Source organism: Prenolepis imparis, unplaced genomic scaffold (genome assembly GCF_030444845.1).
Source record: "Prenolepis imparis isolate NDT839.2.m4 unplaced genomic scaffold, iyPreImpa1.0 SCAF_3, whole genome shotgun sequence".
Classification (NCBI taxonomy): domain Eukaryota; kingdom Metazoa; phylum Arthropoda; class Insecta; order Hymenoptera; family Formicidae; genus Prenolepis; species Prenolepis imparis.
The window spans coordinates 14,707,233-14,730,948 of record NW_028141161.1 but is presented as its reverse complement, the minus strand read 5'-3'; the positions used below and the strand labels follow the sequence as shown (position 1 = coordinate 14,730,948).

At 36.2% G+C, this 23,716-nt stretch overlaps 2 protein-coding genes across 3 annotated transcripts in view; one reads left to right on the top strand and one right to left on the bottom strand.

The window, feature by feature from the left end:
* LOC145933726 (uncharacterized) overlaps window positions 1-5,770 on the bottom strand; it is a 187,513-nt gene extending 181,743 nt beyond the window's left edge. The window contains exon 1 of the mRNA XM_083033706.1: window positions 5,662-5,770. Coding sequence (XP_082889832.1) covers window positions 5,662-5,770 — 109 coding nt within the window. The remainder of the gene's footprint in view (window positions 1-5,661) is intronic.
* The window catches only part of Stet (stem cell tumor), a 364,546-nt gene that overhangs the window by 225,028 nt on the left and 115,802 nt on the right, over window positions 1-23,716 (top strand). For both annotated transcript variants that reach the window (XM_083034856.1, XM_083034855.1), the window contains exon 5: window positions 6,407-6,519. In XM_083034856.1, the coding sequence (XP_082890982.1) occupies window positions 6,407-6,519 (113 nt within the window). The remainder of the gene's footprint in view (window positions 1-6,406; window positions 6,520-23,716) is intronic.

Below are 23,716 nucleotides of genomic sequence, written 5' to 3'. Positions count from 1 at the left end.
AGTGGATACACGGAGCGTCTCACGCCGCGTCCTTCTCGTTCGACTCTCGCCGCGCGAATGACAACATAGAAACCGCCTTAAGGCTCCTGGCTCCTTTCCGATCACGTCGAAATCGTGACGTCAGAGGCGAGAAAACACGCTAAAATTTCTTAGATGCCATTTCGAAATAAAAAAATATTTTGATGAAACAGCACTTCAGATGGCTTTAGCACACTCTTAAAAAACCCCGAAAACTATCCTTTCCCCTTTATAATCAACAGCTGTAAAATGTAATATTATGAAGCCCAGTCCGTCTGGTCTTTGCACATGCGCAGTCATTCCGCATGTCAAAGTCTGATATCTCGATCATTTTACAGATCAATATTTAACGTATTAAATATTGATATTTATACAATATATGTTTATGATATTCATACAATACATTTATACAATAATGTTCCTCGTTAATTATAAATTTGTTATTATTAATATTATTATTAACATTTAATCTTGCATCGATTAAAAAAAACCGCTCGGAAGCAAGAGGAAAATGTTTCTTTCTTCCGATTGGTCGATGAAAATATTGTTCCAAGCACTTTTCTCACCTCGAGTAAAGCCCTCTATATTAATCGATCCTCTCAATGATCGATTAGTCGCGAAGGGTTGGGAATTTCTAATTAGACAGTTGGCACCACTGCGACTTCCCGCGTGAATTTCCTGCGTCGCGTCCCGCGGATCGTAGATCGTAGCTCCGTATAATTATAATTGTCGCGTGCTGTTCTCTCAAATATGCGTCGTATAATTAACAAAAGCGCATAATATGCGTATGATTAAAAGCGGTAGTGCCGTATGAAAAGTCACGTACGATTAATGTCGGGGGTTCTGCACAAAGTATCGCGTGATTAAAATCGCAAGTGCCGTATAGAGTCGCGTACGATTAACGTCGGCAGTGTCGTGCGATTATTTTATTTTGCTGATTAATCGCGATTGCGATCGTATTTTCGCGAGCGTGTGCTGTATAAGTGCCAAAAAGACGCTGTAAGTACGAAGAAAAGAGGAGGAGAAAGAGGAGGGCCGGGAAGGCATCGAACAACGACAGAGCAACTTTGTCGTAAGTAGATTATAACTTATTTCGTTTAGTATTTATTACTTGTAAAATTATAATAATTACTCATCGTTTATCTCCGCGATTCATTTTACATGAATGTATAATGTAATACACAGGATGGATATTAACTTATTCGACGAAATATAATTTATATATAATTTATGTAATTTATTCGATTAATCGCAAAAGACTCTAAGGTTGTTCTTTAACTTATTGCAGCAGGGCTGCGTTCGGAAACGTCACCCGAGTGCATTCCCTCTCTTTCTATATCACTGAGAGAGTAGTGATATAGAAAGAGAGGGAATGCACTCGGGTGACGTTTCGAACGCAGCCCAGTGTGCACTAGTGCACCAGTGCAGCTAAAAAGAACAAACCTCTAATCTCTTTAATTATTTTAACAGGTGGCATCATTGCGCCGACTTCCCGCGTATTTTGTCAGTTGGCATCATTGTGGCGACATCTCGCATTCCCGCGTAAATTTCGTGGTCGCGCCGCACGGATCTTCGTAGCTTCGTATAATTATAATTGTCGCGTGCTGTTCTCTCAAATATGCGTCGCGTATAATTAACGAAAGCGCATATACGTACGATTAAAAGCGGAAGTGCCGAAGTATGAAAAGTCTCGTACGCGAATGTCAGGAGTTCCGCATAAAGTATCGCGCGATTAAAATCGCAAGTGCCGTATAGAGTCGCGTACGTTTAACGTATTTACGTGTCGGGAGTGCCGTGTTCAAATTTTCGTGCGATTGTTTTATTTTGTTGATTAATGCGCGCGCGTGATCGTATTTTCGCGAGCGTGTGCTGTGTAAGTGCGAAAAAGACGCTAAAAAACAAAAGAGGAGGAGGAGGCCCGGGGAGGCATCGGGCAACGGCGGAGCAACCATGCAGGTTATAATTAAAACAAATTTACATAAATTAATATATAAATACAATATAAATGAATATATAATATTATACATATATTCATTTATATGTTTACACTACCGTATCTCTTGATTATGACATTTTATTTGAAATATATTATTATTTTATAATTTTTATTACATATTATTTTAAAATTTAATTAACAAATTAACAAATTAATTAGCTGATTTCTGTGAAAAAATATTAATCGCAGATAAGGCATTATAACGTATTATTTACAACATATTACTATTTAAAATTTTATAACCTATTATTATTTTAAAATTTAATTAGCAAATTAACGCTTTATTAATATTTTTTGACAGAAATCACAAAGTGATGAATTTTCACATATCACGAGATCTAGTATAAGTATTGTAAACCGAAGAAATATTTATGTATGTAAAGAGGAAAGGAGAAAGTGCGAACTTGTTTTTATGCCATTGTTTTGTTTTTTTTTTTTATTAACGCGATCAATGAAAATTTAAAGAATATTTTATGCCGTTAGATACAATTACAAGTAGTACAAAGATTTTTCATGTTATTCCATATTCGCACGTGGAAGGCGTTTCACGTTATGATCTTATAGAGAAAATTTTACATTTTCAGTGATAAAAAATGATAAAGAGATCTCTTATGGTATTGCATAAATGTACATTTGAATTAAATGGAAAAATAAGTACGAATATACAGAGAAATGAGATGAATGTACATGGTACTTCAGGCATAAAAGATTCATTACACATTCGGGAAACGCGTAATGAAACATTTAAAGAATGAGAGAGAGAGAGAGATTTTTATGGTAAAATCTTATTCGAAAAAATAAAATATTATTTTTATCATTTTTGTACGCGATTATATTTAAAAAGATATTAAACAAGGTTGAAAGAACATATTTAAAGAAAGAAAAAGTTCGCAATAGAATCCGTAAAGGCAAAGTAATACAAAGAGTTAACAATTAATTTTTTTTTTCTTTTTCCCTAATAATAACTTAACATTTACCTTTGAGAAGATAATTGTTTATGCAACTTTTGTATAAAAAATACTTGAAAATGCAGTGTAACGATAAAGAGAAAGAGAGAGGAAGAGAAAGAGGGAAAAAGAAAAAGTACTTCTTTCTGAGCACGAAAATAGAATTTAATTTTTTACAAGAGAAGAGAACTTGTCACTCGATTATGAAATTAAGCAGTGCATCGAGACATCGGAAGCGGAATTTCTAATAAGATCTCTTGCAACGCGTATTTTTATGATTTATTACAAATTCTTTTCAATGATGAAGAGAACACTTCGACATGTAACAATGTTGTCTGCGGTTGAATTGCATTTTTCACTAAGAGCATTTCATCGACGGAAATCCAGCGATCAGGAGCACGTCATACCGTTAATGAAAACGAGCGCTGAGAGAAGAAGACCACAAAGTAGACGTCGCGATAAAGTCGCCGTGAAGTGGATGCTCGACAACCCTGACGACGACGACGAAGGACGTCGAGCGCGGAACAAATTAAATTTTCCTCGTTGACTAGTCCGAATTTTCCTGTCGAGCCTTTCATTCTCTATGCATTCTTACTCCTTGCTTCCAGCTCGTTCGTCTCTCGATGGTTTTCTTTTTGACAATTAAACGAACAAAAATCAAACCTGTACCATCATCGTATTTTTGAAAGCAAGACGTTCAAAATTCCTGCGTTTTCCATTACCACTTTTTTATCACGATGACATAATCGATAGCCGCTTCGACAAATTGAAGAGCTACTCTGAAAAATTGCATAAACATACATTTTTTGGCAATATGCATTTTATTTCATTGCTAGATACTTTTGGTGGAAGATATGTTTTTCTTGTTTTCTACATCTTTCTACTTCTTTATATATTTTATTTATATAAGACAGATGTATTAAAGTGTTTAATTTCATGACAAATATCAAATGTTAAAGAATGTCACATTTTAAAAACCTCGATGGATATGAGCATTGATTATTTCCTGCACATGAGAAAATTCGCCTCAATATACTATTTTCCATTATGAAGTGATCATTGTTAGAATGGAATTGTTAAGAAAATAGAGACAAGTATTCAAAATATTTTTTTTTTTAATAGAAATGTCAAAATGCAAAGGTACATCAAAATCATACCTGAAAGATTTTCCTTTAATATTTTAAGCAGGTAACATAAAACGGAAATCACATAACAGCTAAGAAACATAAATAATTAATAGATGAAAAAATTAATGTCAAATAATTTTTAAGTACCTAATATATCTGATCCACGCTATATCTATGCCTGGCTTGTATATATCTTCAATTTTTCCATTTTGATTTTTCAGATCCAGATGTACAGTTAAAAAATGTTTAACGTTTATAAAATTGCTTTAAAACAAAAAAATAATATTTTGTAACAGGTAAAACATAAAGAATATTAGTTTGTAATAATATTTTTGAAATAATCTATAATAAGGTATTAAAAATGAAATGTTTTATTAGGAAAAAAATCGATGTAATCATTCTTGAATGATCTCTGGCGTAAATCACAGATAAAACGTAAGAAAGCAGAAAGAAAGATAAAAAGTGAACTGTATGTAAAATCTCTAAGATGCCGTCGGGCCGAAGATATGAGGACGCCGGCGGCTTATCCAGTTTGCATGAAAGTGTTCTTTGTGAATAAAGAAAAAGTGTGAAAGTCAGGAAAACCCGTGTTATATATATCGCGCATATTTCTCACAAAGAGCAAATGCATTCGGAATGATACGTTGCATAAGAAGGTAAATCACAATGCAGGAGAATTAAACTTTATTGACTTGCGTTATGCGTAAAGGTGTGGTTCGTATTTACATATTGAACTATAATAAATTTACAATTATAAATTGAATTATATTAAATTAAATGCATAATTATAATTAGACATTTGTTAGCAAATTAACATTTCACAGAGAGAATTTATCCTGAAAATCATGATAATTGTGGAATAATATGGTATGGAAAGAATTTTATGAGAATTTTATTATATAGTTTAGTAAAATTAATTAAACATATTTTATATTTTATTATGATAGATATTATTATCTTTTATTGTGATAAATCAGAGAAATTCTCATACAATTCTTTCCATACCACATTGTCCCACGATTACCATGATTTTCAGGGTAAATTCTAAGAGAAAATTTTCTCTGTGTAATACAATGAAAAAATAATGCGATTTATCTTTTTTAATACTTGTTAATTTATTTATTAAGAATATATTTTGAAATAAACTTGTATTTAAAACAGAGATTCGAATAGATTGGGAGGAGGGAAAGGCATGTCCTCATTTAAAAAATTGTAAATAACTATTCCGCTTAATTAACGACTTTTAAAACAGATTCTGCTCATATACTGTTATTTTACTTTTTGTTCATACCTTCATCCCTTTGTTCATACCTTTATGTGTTTACGAAAATATTATTCGCCGCAATTTCTAACAACGTTAGAAATTTGATTCTACGTTGATAATTGATTAATTTTAATTATCGCATTAATCCTTTGGCTATGTCATTGCGTGCGCTTATACCTGTGTAAACGGACTATAAACTACACGTAATATAATCCTCAGTTGTATGTGTGTATATGCATGCGTACTTGCGCGAATACAACGGGCACACGGTAGCCTAGCATAGCACTCGTCTACGTATACACAACTTACCTCGAGGAGTTTGCCGGCGTTCTTGCTTGCATTTGCCTAACCGCGTTAACGGATCCCCCGATCCAAATATCAGCTTCGAGGAAGCCTCTGCGGCTCGCACTTCCCACATACCTGGTCGGTGCCAAGACCGGCAACCAAAACCTTTGTCCTTACGAACTACCGCAAAACAAATTTCGAGTTTCGCGATTTATCGCCTAAATAGAAACCCCTTTTCAGCTGCTCCCCCCATCGCGATAAAATAAAAAAAATTATTATGATAAAATTAGGAGTAATTTAATAGCTTTTAAATCTCTCAAATTAAATATTTTTAGCTTGTCATCTCTAAAAGCAAATATTTTAATTCTTGAATTTTCTAATTATTGAAAGAACCGAGTGAACATCTACTTAAAAATAAATATGTCGAATTCGGTGTGATTGCAAAATTAAGAGCTATTTAAGAGTTCTTAAATTTATAAAATTTAGATTTTTGAGCTGCAAATCTTTGGCAGGAAAATCACTCCAAACATCTTCGACAAGGGAGAATTGCGCTTAAAACGCAGTAAATCTATAATCTTTCTACTGATTATTTTTTCTCCATTTAGGAGCTCTCATAAAATACATAAATAGAAATTTTTGAACTGCAATTTCTTGACAGGAAAAGCCTATAGAGAGAAGGAACTATTTAAAACTAGTTAAATCTATTATAACTAAAATTAAATAAAATTATCTATTTACTAATTGGATTTTTTTATATTTTTGATTGCAGATGAGCGGCAAACGATCCAGAAGTTTTAAGTGCGCTGTACACCATCGGGACCGTGAGATATGTTCCGAAAACGACTTTCATCTGCTTGTGCATGAGCCGCCTCTGTTTCGCAGGTAGGATAAATCACGTCCAATGCATTTTTTCACGGTCTATCCCGAAATGTGGCAGTAGTGCTTTGGAGCACGTATTTTTCGTTCTCCATTAGATTTTCACGAGACATTCTTTTTAAAGGTTTTAAAACTTTCCCTATGATAAATTTTACAAACTAAACTATTGACTTCGGTGATTAATTGAAATTGATGATTCTGATTAATTTGAAATTTAGATTATTTTCTGAGGTTTTAAAATGACATTTTGATTTACATTATTATTAATTACTGATTAATTAAAACTATATAGTTATAATTAAGCTTATTAAATTAATTAAATAGAGAGAGGAAACTTGGTTGCAAACTCTCTTACCAAAATATATCTTTCGGAAAATCGCATATATCCGAGTTAAGATAGCACGACAGATCGAAATGGGAATAAATCAATTCTCTCATCTTGTGATACGAAAAGCGAGAAAGACACACTAAGATGTAGCGAATGTAGATAAAACAAAGACACGAGGCGCGAAGAAAGTCTTGCATTTTATTATTCCGGTGGAATATCCGACGTGTATACGACGACGACGACGACGACGACGACGGTGACGTGGTTGAGGACGACCGTTCTTGCAGTATTTCTGTTGTGCATTTTATGCTGCGCATCGTTACCCATGCGAGAGAACCCCGAGGAGGCACCAACGTATCTCGTACATTGTACGACCTGCGAAACATCAACATCTTCCTGCTTCCTACGACCCGCTCCTACGATCCCACACACTTCCTTCTTCGTGCCTTTCTCGCGTATTTTACGCTTCGCGAAATTATAAGAGCGTAAAGATATCGTTATTTACCGATATTTATTTTCATACTTTTAAATTCTACAACAATATATTTTTCTTTTCTGGAAAGTAACCAGATTCAGTATTGAAATATTATGAGTTTCTGCGAAAAAACTATAAATCGAATATAAATTGTTTGAGAGAGCTATAAATCGAATATAAATTGTTTGAGAGACCAAATGAGAGAGAGAGAGAGAAAGAAAGCGCTATTGGAAACAGATGAGTATTATAATCGATATGGTAAATATCGTTCGTCGTTAATCACGCATTTAACGAGTCCAACAAATTTGTCAATATAACTTACAGGATAATCGCTATTACGCGTCGAGCTTAATAACACAATTTATCGGACGTCCCCGACGCGAGTTTCAACTGTAATTTGTAAACGTACGTGACGAAATATTTGGGACGCAATTTAAATAAAGACATCTCACTTTTCCATCGTTATCCATCACGTCGTTTATAATAATATCGTTGCGCATCGATGTCGTTTTTCGCGATCTCGAAAGCAAAGTTCGTTTCGCCGATGCATCTCCGATGTTAATGTTCCTTTTTTTTTGCGGACCAGCTCGATAAGATGAATAGGTTTGGATATGTATCGGAGATCGCAAGAAAGTGTCGGGTCTCTCGAGCGTGGTCGATTCGACTTGTTCCTGGATGCTATTCATAAATAATTCATCGTATCGCGAGAGAAGAGATGGAGAAGGTAGTGTTTGACGGAGCGAAAGCGAGAAAGAAGAGGAAGAGAAAGAGAAAAAAAGGAAAAGAAAAAGAAAAATCAGAGACAGAGAAGACAGCGACAAAAGAGATAAACCACGCGAGGTAGACTTTAAAGTAAACACAAGAGGGGGCGGCTTTATATGAAAATCATTAATAGTTTCATTAGTTCCAAATCTTCAATTGGAAACATTAGATAATAATTTTGTTCAAAACAATATTTGTATTCTTAAAAATTAACTATGGTTTCCAAAAGTCAGCGTCCACATTCCTGGATAGAAAGTTGAGCGAAAAGAGGTTGAGAAAAAAAAAGACTAAAGAAAAAAGTGAGTGGAAAGGCAAATGAAAAGTAGAGAAATGAGATGTGAGAGAGGAGAGAAAGAGAGAGAAAAGAGAAGTTGAGCACTGTGAAATCTGGGTGTTGCAAAGCGCTGTGCCGAGGCGAGAAATTCCTGTGCACACAAGATAAGAAGAAGTGGCAACCTGCAGGTAGGGCTTTTTGCAAATAAAATATCGTCTCGTGTCAAGCGGTCGGCGGGGGTAAGGCCGATGGGGAGATTGTTCGGGGGGCGAGGATCCAACGCGTTACGACAGAAATATGACGAGACGATATTCTGAGCAGGTACTGGGCGCATGCTTGGAATTCGGTGCGAGTACTACCCTTAAGTCTTGGGTGCGACAGCCTCGCATCGTCCTTCGTCTCACCCCTTTTGTCATCCCTGACCGCTTTCACGATCTTGCATACTCGCGTAGCTCTTCGTCTCTTTCTTTCTTTTTTTTTTGTTCGCACTCCGTTACGTTAACGCGACGAGGAGTATGTAAATTTCACCGCTGACTCGCGAAAAGGTGGGACTACTTTGTTTGTACACCCCCTCTCTACTTCCCTTCCTGCCACCCTTGAGACCTCGTACACTCGACATACCTGGAAAACTGAGCGCGTACGCGGTGGCGGTTTATGGCAGACGATACATCTTGGAGAGTCGTATAGGATACAAGATGATGATGGTGATGGTCGATGAGAGAGATGCCGAGATCTTTCAGATACCTCGACGTGAATCGCAACAATTGTTCAAGCAGAGCGTATTAATATTTAATCTTTAAACCGCTAAGCTGGACCGTGCGTGTAATTACGTTAATGAACACTTTTGACGAACTTTAGTATATTTTCAAGAAAGCGAATTTAAAATAGCACACAGTATGGAGAACAGTATGAATGGATTCACCCTCATGAATCCGGCATTACACCGATTCCTCTGCTCGGGCAATATTTCCGTTCGCCATTGTCGCGAAAAGAAGAGGTGAAACGCGAAGCGTCGTTTTTCCTTTTTTTCTCTCTTCCTCGGTATTCGTTCTCGCTTAACAAACTCGAAGCGGACATTTTGCAAGGCAGACCGGGACAGTTACACAAAAAGACCCGATTACATACATGCGGAAATTTGCCGCGCCCGAGTTTTCCTCTTGGTCTCGGCCCTTTGTCGACCCGCACGCTTCCATTTTTCGCTTCCGCGAAAGCGTCATCCAGCCGTTATGCGCTCGTTCACGCTCCTCGCCGACGTGACGATGAGCTTCTGCTCTCGCGGAAAACCACTTCGCTTCCCTTCCCATCGCATACATACGTTACCACTATAACGAACCGCCAGCAGAGCGCAATTATTTCGCGCTTTTAACGCGTTCTCCACGGCTCTTCCAGAAAGAGCGCGAGCATTCCTGTCGAAGCCGCGAAACCGTAACTTCGACGTCGACTCGCGAAACTCGGCCGCGTTTTGTGATTAAAAACTTGAACCGCAAATTACTAACAGCTTGCGAGAACATTGTTGCTGAGTAATTAAGGAGAGTCCGTGCAGATCTCGTAATACATTCCGAACTTTTGAAGGGTTCAAGAAATAATTCATGGTAAAAATTTTCTCAATCGAGAATGAATATCTGAATTAAGCGACAGGGGGTTTTCTCTTGCGAATATTGAAAATTATGCAAAAGTAAGGTTCATAAATTCTATTATAGGTCACGTTTAACTATAATTAAATCCTTGAATGGGATACTTCAAGGATACTTAATGCATCACTATTTTCAAATTTTGAAAAATAAAAAAAATAAGTTTGAGAAAGGATTTAATATTGATATAATTAATTTTATATTGATATATAAAATGTCAAATAATTATTTTGGAACCATCTGTTTCGTACGTGCCTAACCGCATAACGACTCTATTACTTCGAAGCGGAACCCGTGAAAAAATTCGATAAACCGATTTTCACGACAATTTTACCCAGTCAGTTTTTCGCCTTCGGAATAGGGCAGTCCGTTTTTAGGGCGTGAATAATACCTTTTCAGGAAAAATTACGATATTTTGTCGTTTTTGAAATATACCGACACGCCATTCAACAAAGGCCGCCCGCGTTCCAAAAGTGCGCTCCTGGAATCTTTTTCTCACTCTAACTATCTACCTACCGCACGTCTCAAAGACGCTTAGCGACAACAGACGCACGTACTCGTTGTCGCCGTCGACTTCGTCGCTGCACATTGTGAAAGACCGTCGTTCATTGTTGACCATCAAAGGGCCGCACCTCGCGTCGAAAATCGCCTGGAACGACAAAAGAGAAACCGGCAAATTGGAGGCTGGATCAACGACGTGCTGCTGTGGCCTCCTCTGTCAGAGCTACGGCTATTTCTTCGATATTCGCCTAAGTTGGTCATCCCAGTGACATGTAATAAAAAGATTTAAGGATCTGAAGCGATATATGAGAATATGAATAAGATAAAAAGTAGACGAGGAAGAGAGAAATTAGTAATTCGCAATTAGTACAGAATTTAAAAAAATTTATAGCAAGTATTCATAGTATGCTTTGAATAATATAAAGCTATATTATTTATTAATATTATTGATTCAAATATAGAAAATATATTTCGTTTTCTCGAATGTTTTATGAATTTTATATTTCAGGCGAAATTATTTGTTTAATTCGGCGAAGTTTGAATTTCATTCAAAAATATTGAAAAATAATATATTCTTATAAAATGTCAATTATAATGATATAAATAATTATTTATATAATTCTGTGTTAAGCTAAGAACTAAGAGAAAGTATAAGCTTAAATTGATGCAATATTTTAATAGTACTTTCATATAAAAGATAATGTTGATTAGTAATAAACTTTTTTCTCCAAGAAAATTGTTCCTTTGTATAAAGAAAGATCGTTTAAAATCACGCTTTCGAAACGCTTTATATGTATCGCTTCTCAATCCCCCGTTTAATCACCGTGTAAAATTTTTACACGTGATCACTCGTCCGTCAAACAATCTCGTTAAATCCAATTTTGCTGTCGGCATCCGTATACGATAAGATCTGGCGAGACGCGGAGCAGACCCACATTGTGAACAGTCGAAGTTAATAGGTGATATAAAGGGGGACTGTATGTGGTAAAGGGCGATCTACTGAATCGTGAAAGACGCATTTAGGGGGGGCAATGGAGGTCGCAAGGCAGGAAGAGGTCTGGAAATCCGCACCTGGTCAGCTTCGGCCTGCGTGCGTCTCTGGAACGTTTAAGAGAAAAAGAGAAAAGAAAAGAGAGACTCTGTTCTCTGGCAAGTATACACAAGAGTTCTATCCAGATGTGTCGACGAATCTCCTGAAGAAACCTGCAAGAACTTGCATTTGACATTTCGAAGTATTAATTACAGACCTTGGGTTTGTAATTTATTTTGATTCGTGCAGTTACGCTGCATATGATTTACATTCCCGAATTATTTTTTCAAATGCTCGTGTTTAGGTCGGATGAGCGATCGCAAAGTATAGTTCCATAAGAAGAACATCGAGTTCTGAGGTAAACAGCGGTCTTTATTGTATTCGAGATCTGGAAAATTGCGGGGACAGCCGCGTAATTTGTCTACTTATTGCATTTATATAATTCTTTTATGTTATCTGTATCATTACGTAATTCTCAGAATTTTCATGTAGTTCTTTGTGATATTTGTTGTAATACGCAACAGGGTAAAGTGTGCAATTTATTTTATTATTATTAAAGAAACATATAAAATAATTTTTGTAAAAAAAAAACTCGACGAGAAAGTAATTAAAATATAATATATAAAAATTATTTTAAATATGATTTTAATTACTACATTACTAACAGTAAAATTGCGTACGATATATTCAATCGCGAATAATTTACACAAATTATTTTTATAGTTAAATAGAATTTTTTGTTATGTTTTTTTGTGTCTCATAATTCTGATATAAATCTCAGTCCTATTGTGTCAGTGATAGAGAAATGCAATATAACGCGAATAATGAGGAGGAAACTTTCATATAATATGCGAATATGTCACTGTTATCAATATATGTATATCTTTTTCCCATCTACATTTCAATCGGCGTTCACAAAGCGATGCGCTCGATGATGCGTTGCGCGCAGAGATGTGTATAGAAATCGCGGAATTAATATCCCCCGAGATATTTTCGCATATAGGAATCACGAATATAAATTGCATGTGTGGAAATGCACCTCGAGCTATAAATCAGAACGACCTTACAGGCGACTAGCCTGCACGAATGTTGCTGTCATTTGTTTTTTGTACATTGTGGAAATTTCGAAAACGAGACGTCCAAAATTTCTCCAAAGCCTTCAAATTGCTATCCAAATATTAATTGTTTATAAGCGTATTTAATTATATTGCATCCTATAAAATGCGAAATATATTGGCTCTCTCTCTCTCTCTCTCTGTCTCTCTCTCTTTTAGCGATAAATATTTCTTCTAAAAAATAAATAAAGAAAGAAATAAAATGAGTTTATGATTTAAAAAATGTATATTTATAAAAGTACAAAAGTTTAGTTGTTTAGAGAAAAAATCTAAAAAATTATTTCTATTTTTTCTTTATTTTCTCATTTAAATTTCCATGCATCTCGAGAATATTCTAAATTTTTAAACTCGACGAGTTTAATAAGTACTTGTCCGATTTTAACGATATGGACATCCATTTAAACTATGCGAAACTGTATATCAGCGATTGAAGGAACAATAAAAAGTTTTACAGAACGAGACTCGTAAAATATAGTGATCGTAACACGAAGGTGAAACGTATCATCATAGTACAAGCAACATTTGAATCGAAAACAGGTTAAATTCGACATGAGCACTTTTAACGCGGATGACACGTGCATCTGTCAGTCAGCGCGACATCGATCATTTTCATGTGCTGAAAGAAGGATGGCGTTTTGTATCCAATCGCAATAAATATCGATGCAATATGACAAACATGAAAATTCAGAAGACAACAATTTTGATAAATCCTCGAATGGCATAATATTTATAAAATTGCAAATCGCAAGCCCTATTGAAGAGAGTGCGAATGAAATCTAAAAACGCAAATGAATATAAAATACGATAATATATTGACAAATTGCGTTAAATATATGACAGTATTGATGAAAATAAAAATTGTACATTCAATGCAATTTATCGAAAAGTACGAAATTAAATCACGCGGCGTGTAGAAACAAGAACGTAGTTATTTATACAGTTTTATTTATACAGGTTCAAGTCACTTGCACTATACCGAGCAAAAAAATATGAATATAACCGAAAAAAAAACTGCGAAAAATAATCGATCGTATATATATACATAATAATAATCGACGTATTATAGAGCGACACTGACACTATCGATATTTAAAACATACGGAGATATCGATTAGTATTACACACGCGAATGTAAAGATGAGCAACCGAGGATTTCGAAAAAAAAAATGTTTTCTAATCGCTTCAGACACTCGGATATTTTCCTTCTATCTCATATTCGATCCTTCAATGAGACACTACATACACCTGATCGCACAATCGCGAAGTTCGTTCTTCGATAAGGAGTAGAGTAAGAAATAAACCTTTGAACATAGACTCGCTGCGGAGCGACACGTAAAACGAAACGCACGGCGCGACGGCTCGCGACCAAGTGCTGGCTGAGACTCGCAAAGAGTCGCTCCGACAGCCGCGGCGCCCTATTGGCTCGCAGCGCCCTACCATCTCTGGATCGAGCCAATCGGCGCGCAGTCAGCCCCGTCGTACGCTGGAGACCGCGTGTGCACCCACGCAGGACGGCTCGCGGCAGTCACTCAGTCAATCAGTCACTCAGTAGGCCCGCGGCGCGCCACAAGGAGAGATCTGCGATCGTATATACGGCGTATATTGTATACGCGAGAAGTACATTATTTACACGGGCGCGCGGATTATCATACACGGGCGAGAGCTTCCGTCGTCGCGGCTCGTGCGCACACGTTACTTCCTTCCGTTTTTCTTCTCTTCGCATCGGGCGCGTCTACCCTCCGCGTATTGATGCTCGCTATCGGTACGGACGGATCTGCGAATCCGAGCGGGCGAACGCAGTCTCGTGCACCGTCGCGTCGCGTATGGCGTCGCGTTAAGGTGACGTCGTCCTCGCCGTCATTTCCGGCGTCGTTAGTCCGGATGTCTTGGCCGAGCTGAGAGATCGCGTACTCTCCCTCGCGCGGAGTGTCGAGCTTACAAGCTCGTGGTGTGTGTGATACCGACGAGGTGATATCAGTAACCGCGCGTGGAACAATGTGCGTGACAGCCACGCCGTTGAGCGCGACGAAGATACTGAAGGATAGTGCGAGTCGACAGCCGGCGAGGACTACTATCGCGACTAGTGTACAGGTGCAAGGATTAAGCGGCGGTAATAACCACAACAGCAACAACCATCATCACCGCAATGCCGGCGAGGCTGATAGACCACCACAGCATACGTCGATTATGTAAATATCAGTGTGTAATTCTTTCTCATTCTCTTTCACGAAAACACATTCGAATGTTTTGACGATCGGCCCCGAGGCGCAAAGGAAGGACGACGAACTTTGCGCGATCGATCGACATGTTGTATAATCCTTTGAGTGTCAAGGCCGCCGCGGCAGTGAAAAGTGTCGCGGGCGTCATTCTAACCTATATGCGAATCTAATTGTAACAACAAGAATAATTCTTAACCGACGAATTATAGAAGGTAGTACAATTTCGTGAAATTTCGACGCGAATTAATTTCGACGAGAGAAAGAGTTTAAAGGCAGATTTTCTGTGAGTCTTTATCTTTATTATAAAGATTATTTAAAAATTTAAAGAAACTATCTGAGAGATATATGGTGCAGTTATGTTGATATTCATACACTTTAGAAATCGTTATGCTCGTGGGTTTGACACTCAAAAGATTATTCATATTATATTACATATATTGTATATATATCTCTCTAATAACGTGTGTTGATCGATAACCAAGCAGATATTGCTTGATTGAAATGTCAACAAGAATCTCGAACGGTTAGCGTTGTTCTGGTTCGTCTGGACGCGGGAAGAAAACAATGCAAATTATGCATCGATTTTCGACGCGACACAATAACCGATCGGTATTTAATCGAATATCGTTCTCTTCTGTTAGTCTTTTGGAATAAATATTGAAAAATATCAGTCAACTAAGAAAAACAAGCATTATCTGTATTCTTTTAATTTTGCAAGAAGATGAAATGATCATATATAATTTTAATGACGCATTTGTCGCGATATTATTTACATTCTTTCGCACATATCGATTAAGGTTATATCGCGAAACGCATATAGTTCTTTGTCCAGACATTTCTTTCAATAATTCATATCGCACATGAGCTTATTACTTTCACCGATTCACTGTTGGATTCGTAAATCTCTTTAATAATTCGATCGTACCGTTCCGGACGCGTGTCATTTGATACTCTTCCCTATGGTTGCGCGTTTGCCTTGCAACTTTATACGAATCGTACGCGAAGCGTCTTCGGGAGTATTTTATCTCAGCGCACGTGTGCGCGAGACGATCGTTTCGTATCGTGTCTGAAGACAAAGATCTGAAATATCTGCTCGTGGAAACTAGCGGCGAACACGTGTCCATACTTTTTTACGAAACGCAATTCGTCCCGAATTTCGAAACTGTGCGTCGCAGATATTAAATCTTTATAATCACCATTGCAATGCATTATTTAATTTCACGTCACCTGTGTGTGATAATTTCGTAATTCGTTATAGCTATAAACGTAGTCAATATACGTTTTACTCGCGGTCCATTAATATATTCACTTCGTTACCATGGGTGGGATTAAATTGATCACGTTTGTTTAATGGCATGTAAACTAGTACTCATTCCTCGATGAATAATCCTCAAATAGTCGTGCTGGGCCGCATAGTGCCTAATCTCGTTCCAATCTGAAATACGCGACCGAATCGATCTCTGCTCTATAATGCTGCAAATCTGAGTGTGATATAATTTTTCGAATAGTAAACCCGATTGAAAACATTATTTTGATAAAATACATTATATTTCATAAAACTCTAGCGCATATTAATGCATCTAATCATGTTATTTTTACACGAAAGTATCAAAAACATCGAGGAGCAACGTTAGTTCTCTTATCATCGATTATACCTATTTATTTTAGATACTGAAAACGCGAAAGCGTATGTAATAAACAAAAAAAATAATTTGCCGATGGCAAATCTTTCTGTATAGATTACACGAGCACGAACATGTGCGCAATTATACGTATCCCACGCCTGTATATGTAACGCAAAGTTTGAACTCACGATAAAATATGTAGTATAGTCTTAATTTGCGGTCGTTAGTCGGTTTCGCGATTGTATCGTCGCGAGAGAGATTTAAATCGATAGTCTCGTTGTTTTACGCGATGGGAGCTCTCGCGATTCGTAAAGTACAAGGACTCGAGATCACTATATTTTTTCGACGTCTGTCTCATCCAATTCGGAAAAGTGGAAATGCGTGAAATGATGATGGAAATAGTCAATACATGTGTCAGAATAGTACGTGTCTGCAATTCTAAATTTAACATACGTCGATTTAATAAATGGATGTGACATGATGTGAACCGTCTACGAGATGAAATATTAAATAAGTATATAAATTCTCGATATTCTTTCCCTCTTTCTCTCTTTTTCTTTCTTTCATTAAATTTATTTATATAACTTTATTATAACTTAATTTATATTTATATGTGATCTATTCTATTTATATTTTACATATTTTTAAAAATATAATTTATAAATTACAAGTTGTACTTTGAAATCATAATTTAAATTAGTGTTGCATATATTGATATATCTTTAAATCAAGTTTTTATTTCAACAAGTGATACGGAGAAGTTTTCTACATAAACGTATTTCCAGTCACGTATTTCATTAAAATCTTTTTGTTTTCACAAAATAACAATTTATTCTCATGTGTATATTTGTTGTGATTTCTAAAAAACGGAAGTATAAACGTAAATATTACGAATCAGTCGGCGATATAATTTAATGAACCGAGATTGAAAGGTGATCGATAGCGATAATCGCGTCGTTGAAATTAATAAAAAAATAAAAAAACATACGGGAGAATAGTCAATCACGCAAGGTACGCATTTTCACGCAGCCTGCGCAACCAGCGCAAAATTGACAAATCGCCGTATTTAACGCAATGTTTCGTAGGCATGCGGCCGACGACCGATGCCACGATAGAGTCGCTGACAGTCATTTGTCACTAATGATCAATTACGCTTTACGCACCTCGATTTGCCGGTATTACGCAGATCCGTTTTACGCCGGGACGATATACGTTATTCGCCGGGACGCGCGACGCGTGAAACACGTCAGAAATTATTGCGGCAACCCACATTCCGGCTGACAAACTGTCGATGTTTCGGTCAGTTCGCAATTGACCGCGTACGTTACAGTTTATCGTCAACAATTAATTACACGCTCGTGTCGATAATGCAATGCGCCGCCGTTCGATAATGTAATGCGCGAAAGGCTTTTCCGCGATCTTCGAGGCGATCTTATACACAGAGAGAATTTTCGCTTAGAATTTATCCTGAAAATTATGGTAATCGTGGGACAATATGATATGGAAAGAAATTTATGAGAATTTCTTTTTGATTAATATTAATTTATCACAACAAAAATAATAATATATATGTTTGATTAATTTTACTATGCAGTTTAGTAAAATCAATCAAACATGTTTTATATTTCATTGTGATAGATATTATTATTTTTATTGTTATAAATATTAATCAAAGAAATTCTCATTTTCCATACCATATTGTCCCACGATGATTTTCAGGGTAAATTCTAAGAGAAAATTCTTTCAGTGTATAATTGGGAGTATATTTTTCGCGTTAAAATTTTCGTAAAGTTTCGATTAATCTAGTGAATTACAAATTTTCGAAATAATTTTTGTAAATTTGAAAGAATCATGGACTTACAATTATACAAATCCGAATGAGATGAAAATTTATAGTGAGGAGAAAATTACATTTTAATAACTCGTTTATTAGCATAACTTTTTACCATGTTGTTGCAACGATAATAGTAATGATAATACAATGATTCCTTTCGCGGTTTGCGCGAATGAAATTACGTGTCATCTACCGAGTTTCTCGATGTTTGTCCTCCTCGTGAATCTTTTAACCGACAATAATATCTATTGTACGCAAAAGTTTCCGTGCGGTGCTTGCGGATTCACAAATTCAATGTAGCACATTCGCATATTTACTTAGTGTCTGTCGAGTATTTTACTTGGATGCGAGACACTGTTATGGGTCGGTTAGGTAACGCTCGAGAGAAGAGGGCAGGAACATACGAGGAAAATACGGAACTTTTATTCCAAGTTGTTGCTCGCCGGGATTGAGGCTGTCCCTCGAAAACACATAAAATACATGTCTGTAGTGGTGCAAAAGTGTATGTTCGTGCGCGTGCATGTGCTTGCTTTGAATTTGCATTTACACAATTTTTCTTCACGGTAGACTCTTTCTTCCCCTTTATAGAAAATTTACGGATGACGTACATATACAGTTGCAGAAATCCAAATATGTCGAGACGCATATATATGTGTATATTGAATAATATGGATATCGATTTAATATATATATATTTAAGAAAATATTGAGAACAATAGAAAATTGCTAGATTTTTTAATGTTTATAATTTATTGATACTTGAAAATGTATAATTTGAATTTGGCATTTATGGCTTTCCTGTTCTATATAACAATAATGTGAAAAAATTCTGAATAATTTGTAAAATTTTTTAAAAATTCTATCATTGCCAGAGTGATTTCACATGATATTCCTCGCGTAATTAATTATTTCCGCATAATTCTTGTTACATTTGACTACAACCTAGGTTTAGATATGCACTATATTTGTGTGAAGCAGTTTCCTTTACGAAGGAGAGAATATACAGCTGTGCCGAATCGATTTTATATGGTCCCAATACGCGGAAGTTACAAATATTTCCGAAGACATTAAATGCATCATATTTCACGAAGTCTATCGATGATAAATTTAGAGCTCTGCAAATGTTTCCGCGGTTGATTTCGACGATTCTCTTCGAATTTCTTACTTATTGTTAGTAGTTTTTTTACACTACTAGCCTTAGATATCTCGTACAGCAGCTTTATAGGTTGCTTATTTACTTTAATGCGGAAGTTTGCACTTTTTCCTGCTTTTAATCCGATACAGAAAACTGTTCAAGTTTTTATCTTAAACCGAGAGAATGAAACGTCAGTTTTTTTGGGGTCACATTTCGAGTCACAGAAACAAGCGGATATATTGTCGCGCGACGTCATTATTGCGGTTCTCGCTTGAATCGGTTTTCAGCTGCGTATGAATCTAGCGATAATTTATGGTGAAACATATTGAATGCGAAATTACGCTCCAAGTACGTCTCCGCCCGATGAGAGCACGGCGTGTGCGATCCTAAATATCGAATTACAAAAACGTACTCCATCGACGGCATCGCGGTAATTATTATGCGTGCGGTCATCGCAGGCCACGCACAAATAATCCCGAATTACGGATCGAGAGAGACAGAGAGAGAGAGAAAAAGATAGAAAAAGAATTGGAAACATACGTTTCTTTAGTCAATCATATACGCGCGTTAACTATCGTGAAATTCCGATAAATTTCACGCAATGCTTATCTAGGATGCAAATATATTTGAGAGAGATTTTTTATTATTGATCCATCGATGTCGAGTTACATATCGCATGATATTTGATTCCAAAAAAATCTAAACTTGTTTACTGATAAAATTTATATCAGAAGAATTTAGCTAACGATGAAGTTTTCTGCAATTGCAGAGTAATAATTAAGAGAATAATGAGTATAAAGTTAACAAATTCATATCAAATATAACGTAACATTTTCCTAGTTTGATTATTGCATGACGTCGAGGAAATAAATAATAAATCGCTCGAATATACACGAACGTCATTGCATTTTGTTTACGATCATGCTTTCAATCATCGCTTCGTCGCTCAGGCTAATCACACTAATAATTTGTCTCATTACGAGCGCATCCCTGAAATTCATTTCTGTTAACCTCTTCGTATTTAATTATCCATCCCGACGCACATGATATACGAAATATATGCATCGACGGTAAAACAACTAACGTAACGCAGCATCCAACGATATCTTTGAGATGGACCATCCATTATGTCCGTCAATTTTTGACGCGATCCTGATAAACGAATATTTTTAATTTCTAGATAATAAAAGACATAATAGATAATCTTTAAATACTATATTTATTATACTAATATAAAATTTTTAATTGTGAATAAAATAATTAATTAATCTACTATCACACATTCCGTCATGTTACTCGTAGTTCAAGATTTTTGGCTTATTCAGAATTAATTGCGATTCGCTGTAATGTCGAATAAAATCATTTGATCTACCTACTTTCGCGTACGCCACATTATTCCGTCATTAATGATCGGAATATTGGTGCATACATTATCGTGATTACGACGATTGTTAGTGCCTCTTCGGTCCTATCCCCTGCGTCCGCGTCGTTGGGTCGCGTATTTTCCCGAATGGCGAATGATTTTCCGCGGGGCATGTGCTGGCGATACACGGCGAGCAAACGTGTCGGCGAAATCGCGCGCGAATCACGCCGGCCAAATACGAGGAACGTTTTACGGGCGCGTGTTCGCGCGCATAAGTACTCAGAGCGACAATGGTGCGATTTCGCGTTTAAACACGTTGCCCCTGTATGCGGCAGGGATTGTAAAGGGGATCGGTGCGGGGCTGGCAGAGAGGAAACAACGGCTAACAAAATACGATTTGTGTGTTCGTGATAGCTTTCGTTCTTGTACGCGCAAATTATTGTGATGGCGCATAAAACGGATAATCTTGCGCTTCTAATGTGTTACTTTAATTTATAATTGACAATGCTTGTCGTTCGTTTTATCGGTAATTTATTTATTTTTCGTGTCTATCTAATTTTTTTTTATATTATTTGATGTCTTTTTGCCATTTTATATTATATTGTTAATTCATTTTCCTAATTTTGCTTGATATCGTTTATTTGGATTTGCCTCTGAGAATCGTAAACTAATTTCTTTTCTTTTTTCTTTTAATTTTATCTTTGTTTAAAAATAAAAACGTAATACAATAATTACGTCTATATTTATATTAATGGTTTACTGATTTAACCGGAATAGATCATTGCGTGATTCTTTTTGTGCTCTTTTTTTTCATGAAAAGAGAATTCGCTTCGCAAATTTTTTACGAGACGTATTATTGCATGATGCTGAAATGGATTTATTAAATTAATTCGCCGATACGTTTGCTTGACGTTCCGTAATATTTTATATCAAATTATTATATTTAATTCAACGTTCTCGGATATCTCATAGGCCTTTGAAAATTCATATTTGCGGCAATATCTTTTGTTCTTGAAAATTATGGCAAAAGCTCGCGTGTAAATTTTCTGCTTTTTCATTGGATACATAAGCTGTATACTTATAATTGTTTGCATCATATATTTTTCATTAGCTTTTATTTTTAATTATCTAGCGTATTTATTCGCCACATAAAAAAATTTTTTGCAAGCAATCTCTTTATTTTGTCCCTCAGATTTTAATATCACTGCCGAGCAATAACAATTATCGTTTGCGCGATTGCGCATATGTTGAAACGCGTATTGCATTATTTTTTATTCGCCATGCTTTTTCCATTAAGGCAATATAAACAGGGAAGCACGACGACTATATCGATACTAAAATTGCGTTTGATGTTTACCGAAGGACGCGGTAACGTATGAATCCGTGAATATTTATCACTAATTTTTCACATCGGAATAGATGCTTCTGGAAATGTACGCATTTGTTTTGAAAATATTTCTGTATCTTGAATAAGGAAACATTGAATAGGAATGCATTTCCTTTGAATTGAAAAGAAAACATATTTTGACTAAAGAGACACAAGAGACTATAAAGAGACACAACGGTAACTAATTAAATTTCCTTTCTTTGCTGTTAACTCATTAGACTCTACATTCTTTATTTTAGACTTTGTTGATTTCAATTACTTTGTCTTTTATCTCAGTAGTTAATAATAGTAATATATGTGATGATATATATTTGTAAAAATATAGAAAACATAAAATGTACGCAGATAATATATATATTCTTTCTCTTTCTCTACCTGATATGAAAAATTATGTCACTGACATAGCGCAATGTAAAAAATAATAAGTCCGGAGCGCGCCTAATTCTACTTTGCAGAGATTACGCAATGTTACTTTCTTGAGTGGACGAGAACTCTTTTGAAAAATGCCGTTTTCGCTTGTCATATAGATTGTTACATTGCAGAGCGACGGGAGCTTTAGAAAATCGCGTTTTACATTCTGTCAGAAATTCATTCCGAAAGATTCTCTGCGATGAAAAATTATGGAATCATGCGATTTTTCCGGGAATAAAACTTTCTTTTCTGTAAATTTAAATAAACGATTCATCTTAAATATATCTTTTTATACTAGTAGTATAATAAAAAATTGTGATTTCAAAATTATATGGCGGTTTGCCGATTTTTAATACTTTCAAACAGTTAATATAATCGTCTAAGCTTAATCGAATCACTTTTATTCATTGATACACGATATTCTTAATTTCAAGACCACAATGATTACACAAGAAATTTGTTATTCTACGTATTACATTATGATCCCTATAGTATATACTATTATAGTAGCGCATCCCTCAATAATCTGCCGAGATTTAGCCACTGTATATCCCATCGCAGGTGTGGCGCAAGTTCCAAGCATTATTGTCGATCTTGTCGAGTAAGTTCGATCATGGTAATATTCTACCAGTATCCTGCATTCCCACCCCTCATCTTCCATGCATCTCTCACGCAAACGAGTTAACATTCCTCCAACAAATCAAGTACTTGGCCGAGAGTGTCAGCGTTAATCGATCGACACCTTCGAACAAAGATCGTTGCAAGCGCTCACTTTTCTCGATCTCGCAATTTTTCGCACAATCGTTGCAACAAACGGGACATATATGTATATATAGAGGGTTGGAATGGGAAAGAAAGAAAGAAAAAGGTAGCGACGACGGTATGGGGATAAATAGAAGAATTCGTTGGTCTCGAACTAGTCTCGAGCTTTCGACAGTGAAGTGCTTTCGAAAAAGCTCTCGCCTGTGTCGGGGCTTTTCGAGAGTCCGTTTGGAAGAGGGGAAAGGACAGATTGCATAAGCTGGCAACGAGAGAGTGAGAGTGAGAGTGAGAGGGGACAGCAGAAGAGGGACGAAGGACGTGGCACCTAACAAGTGACAATTACCGGTGCTA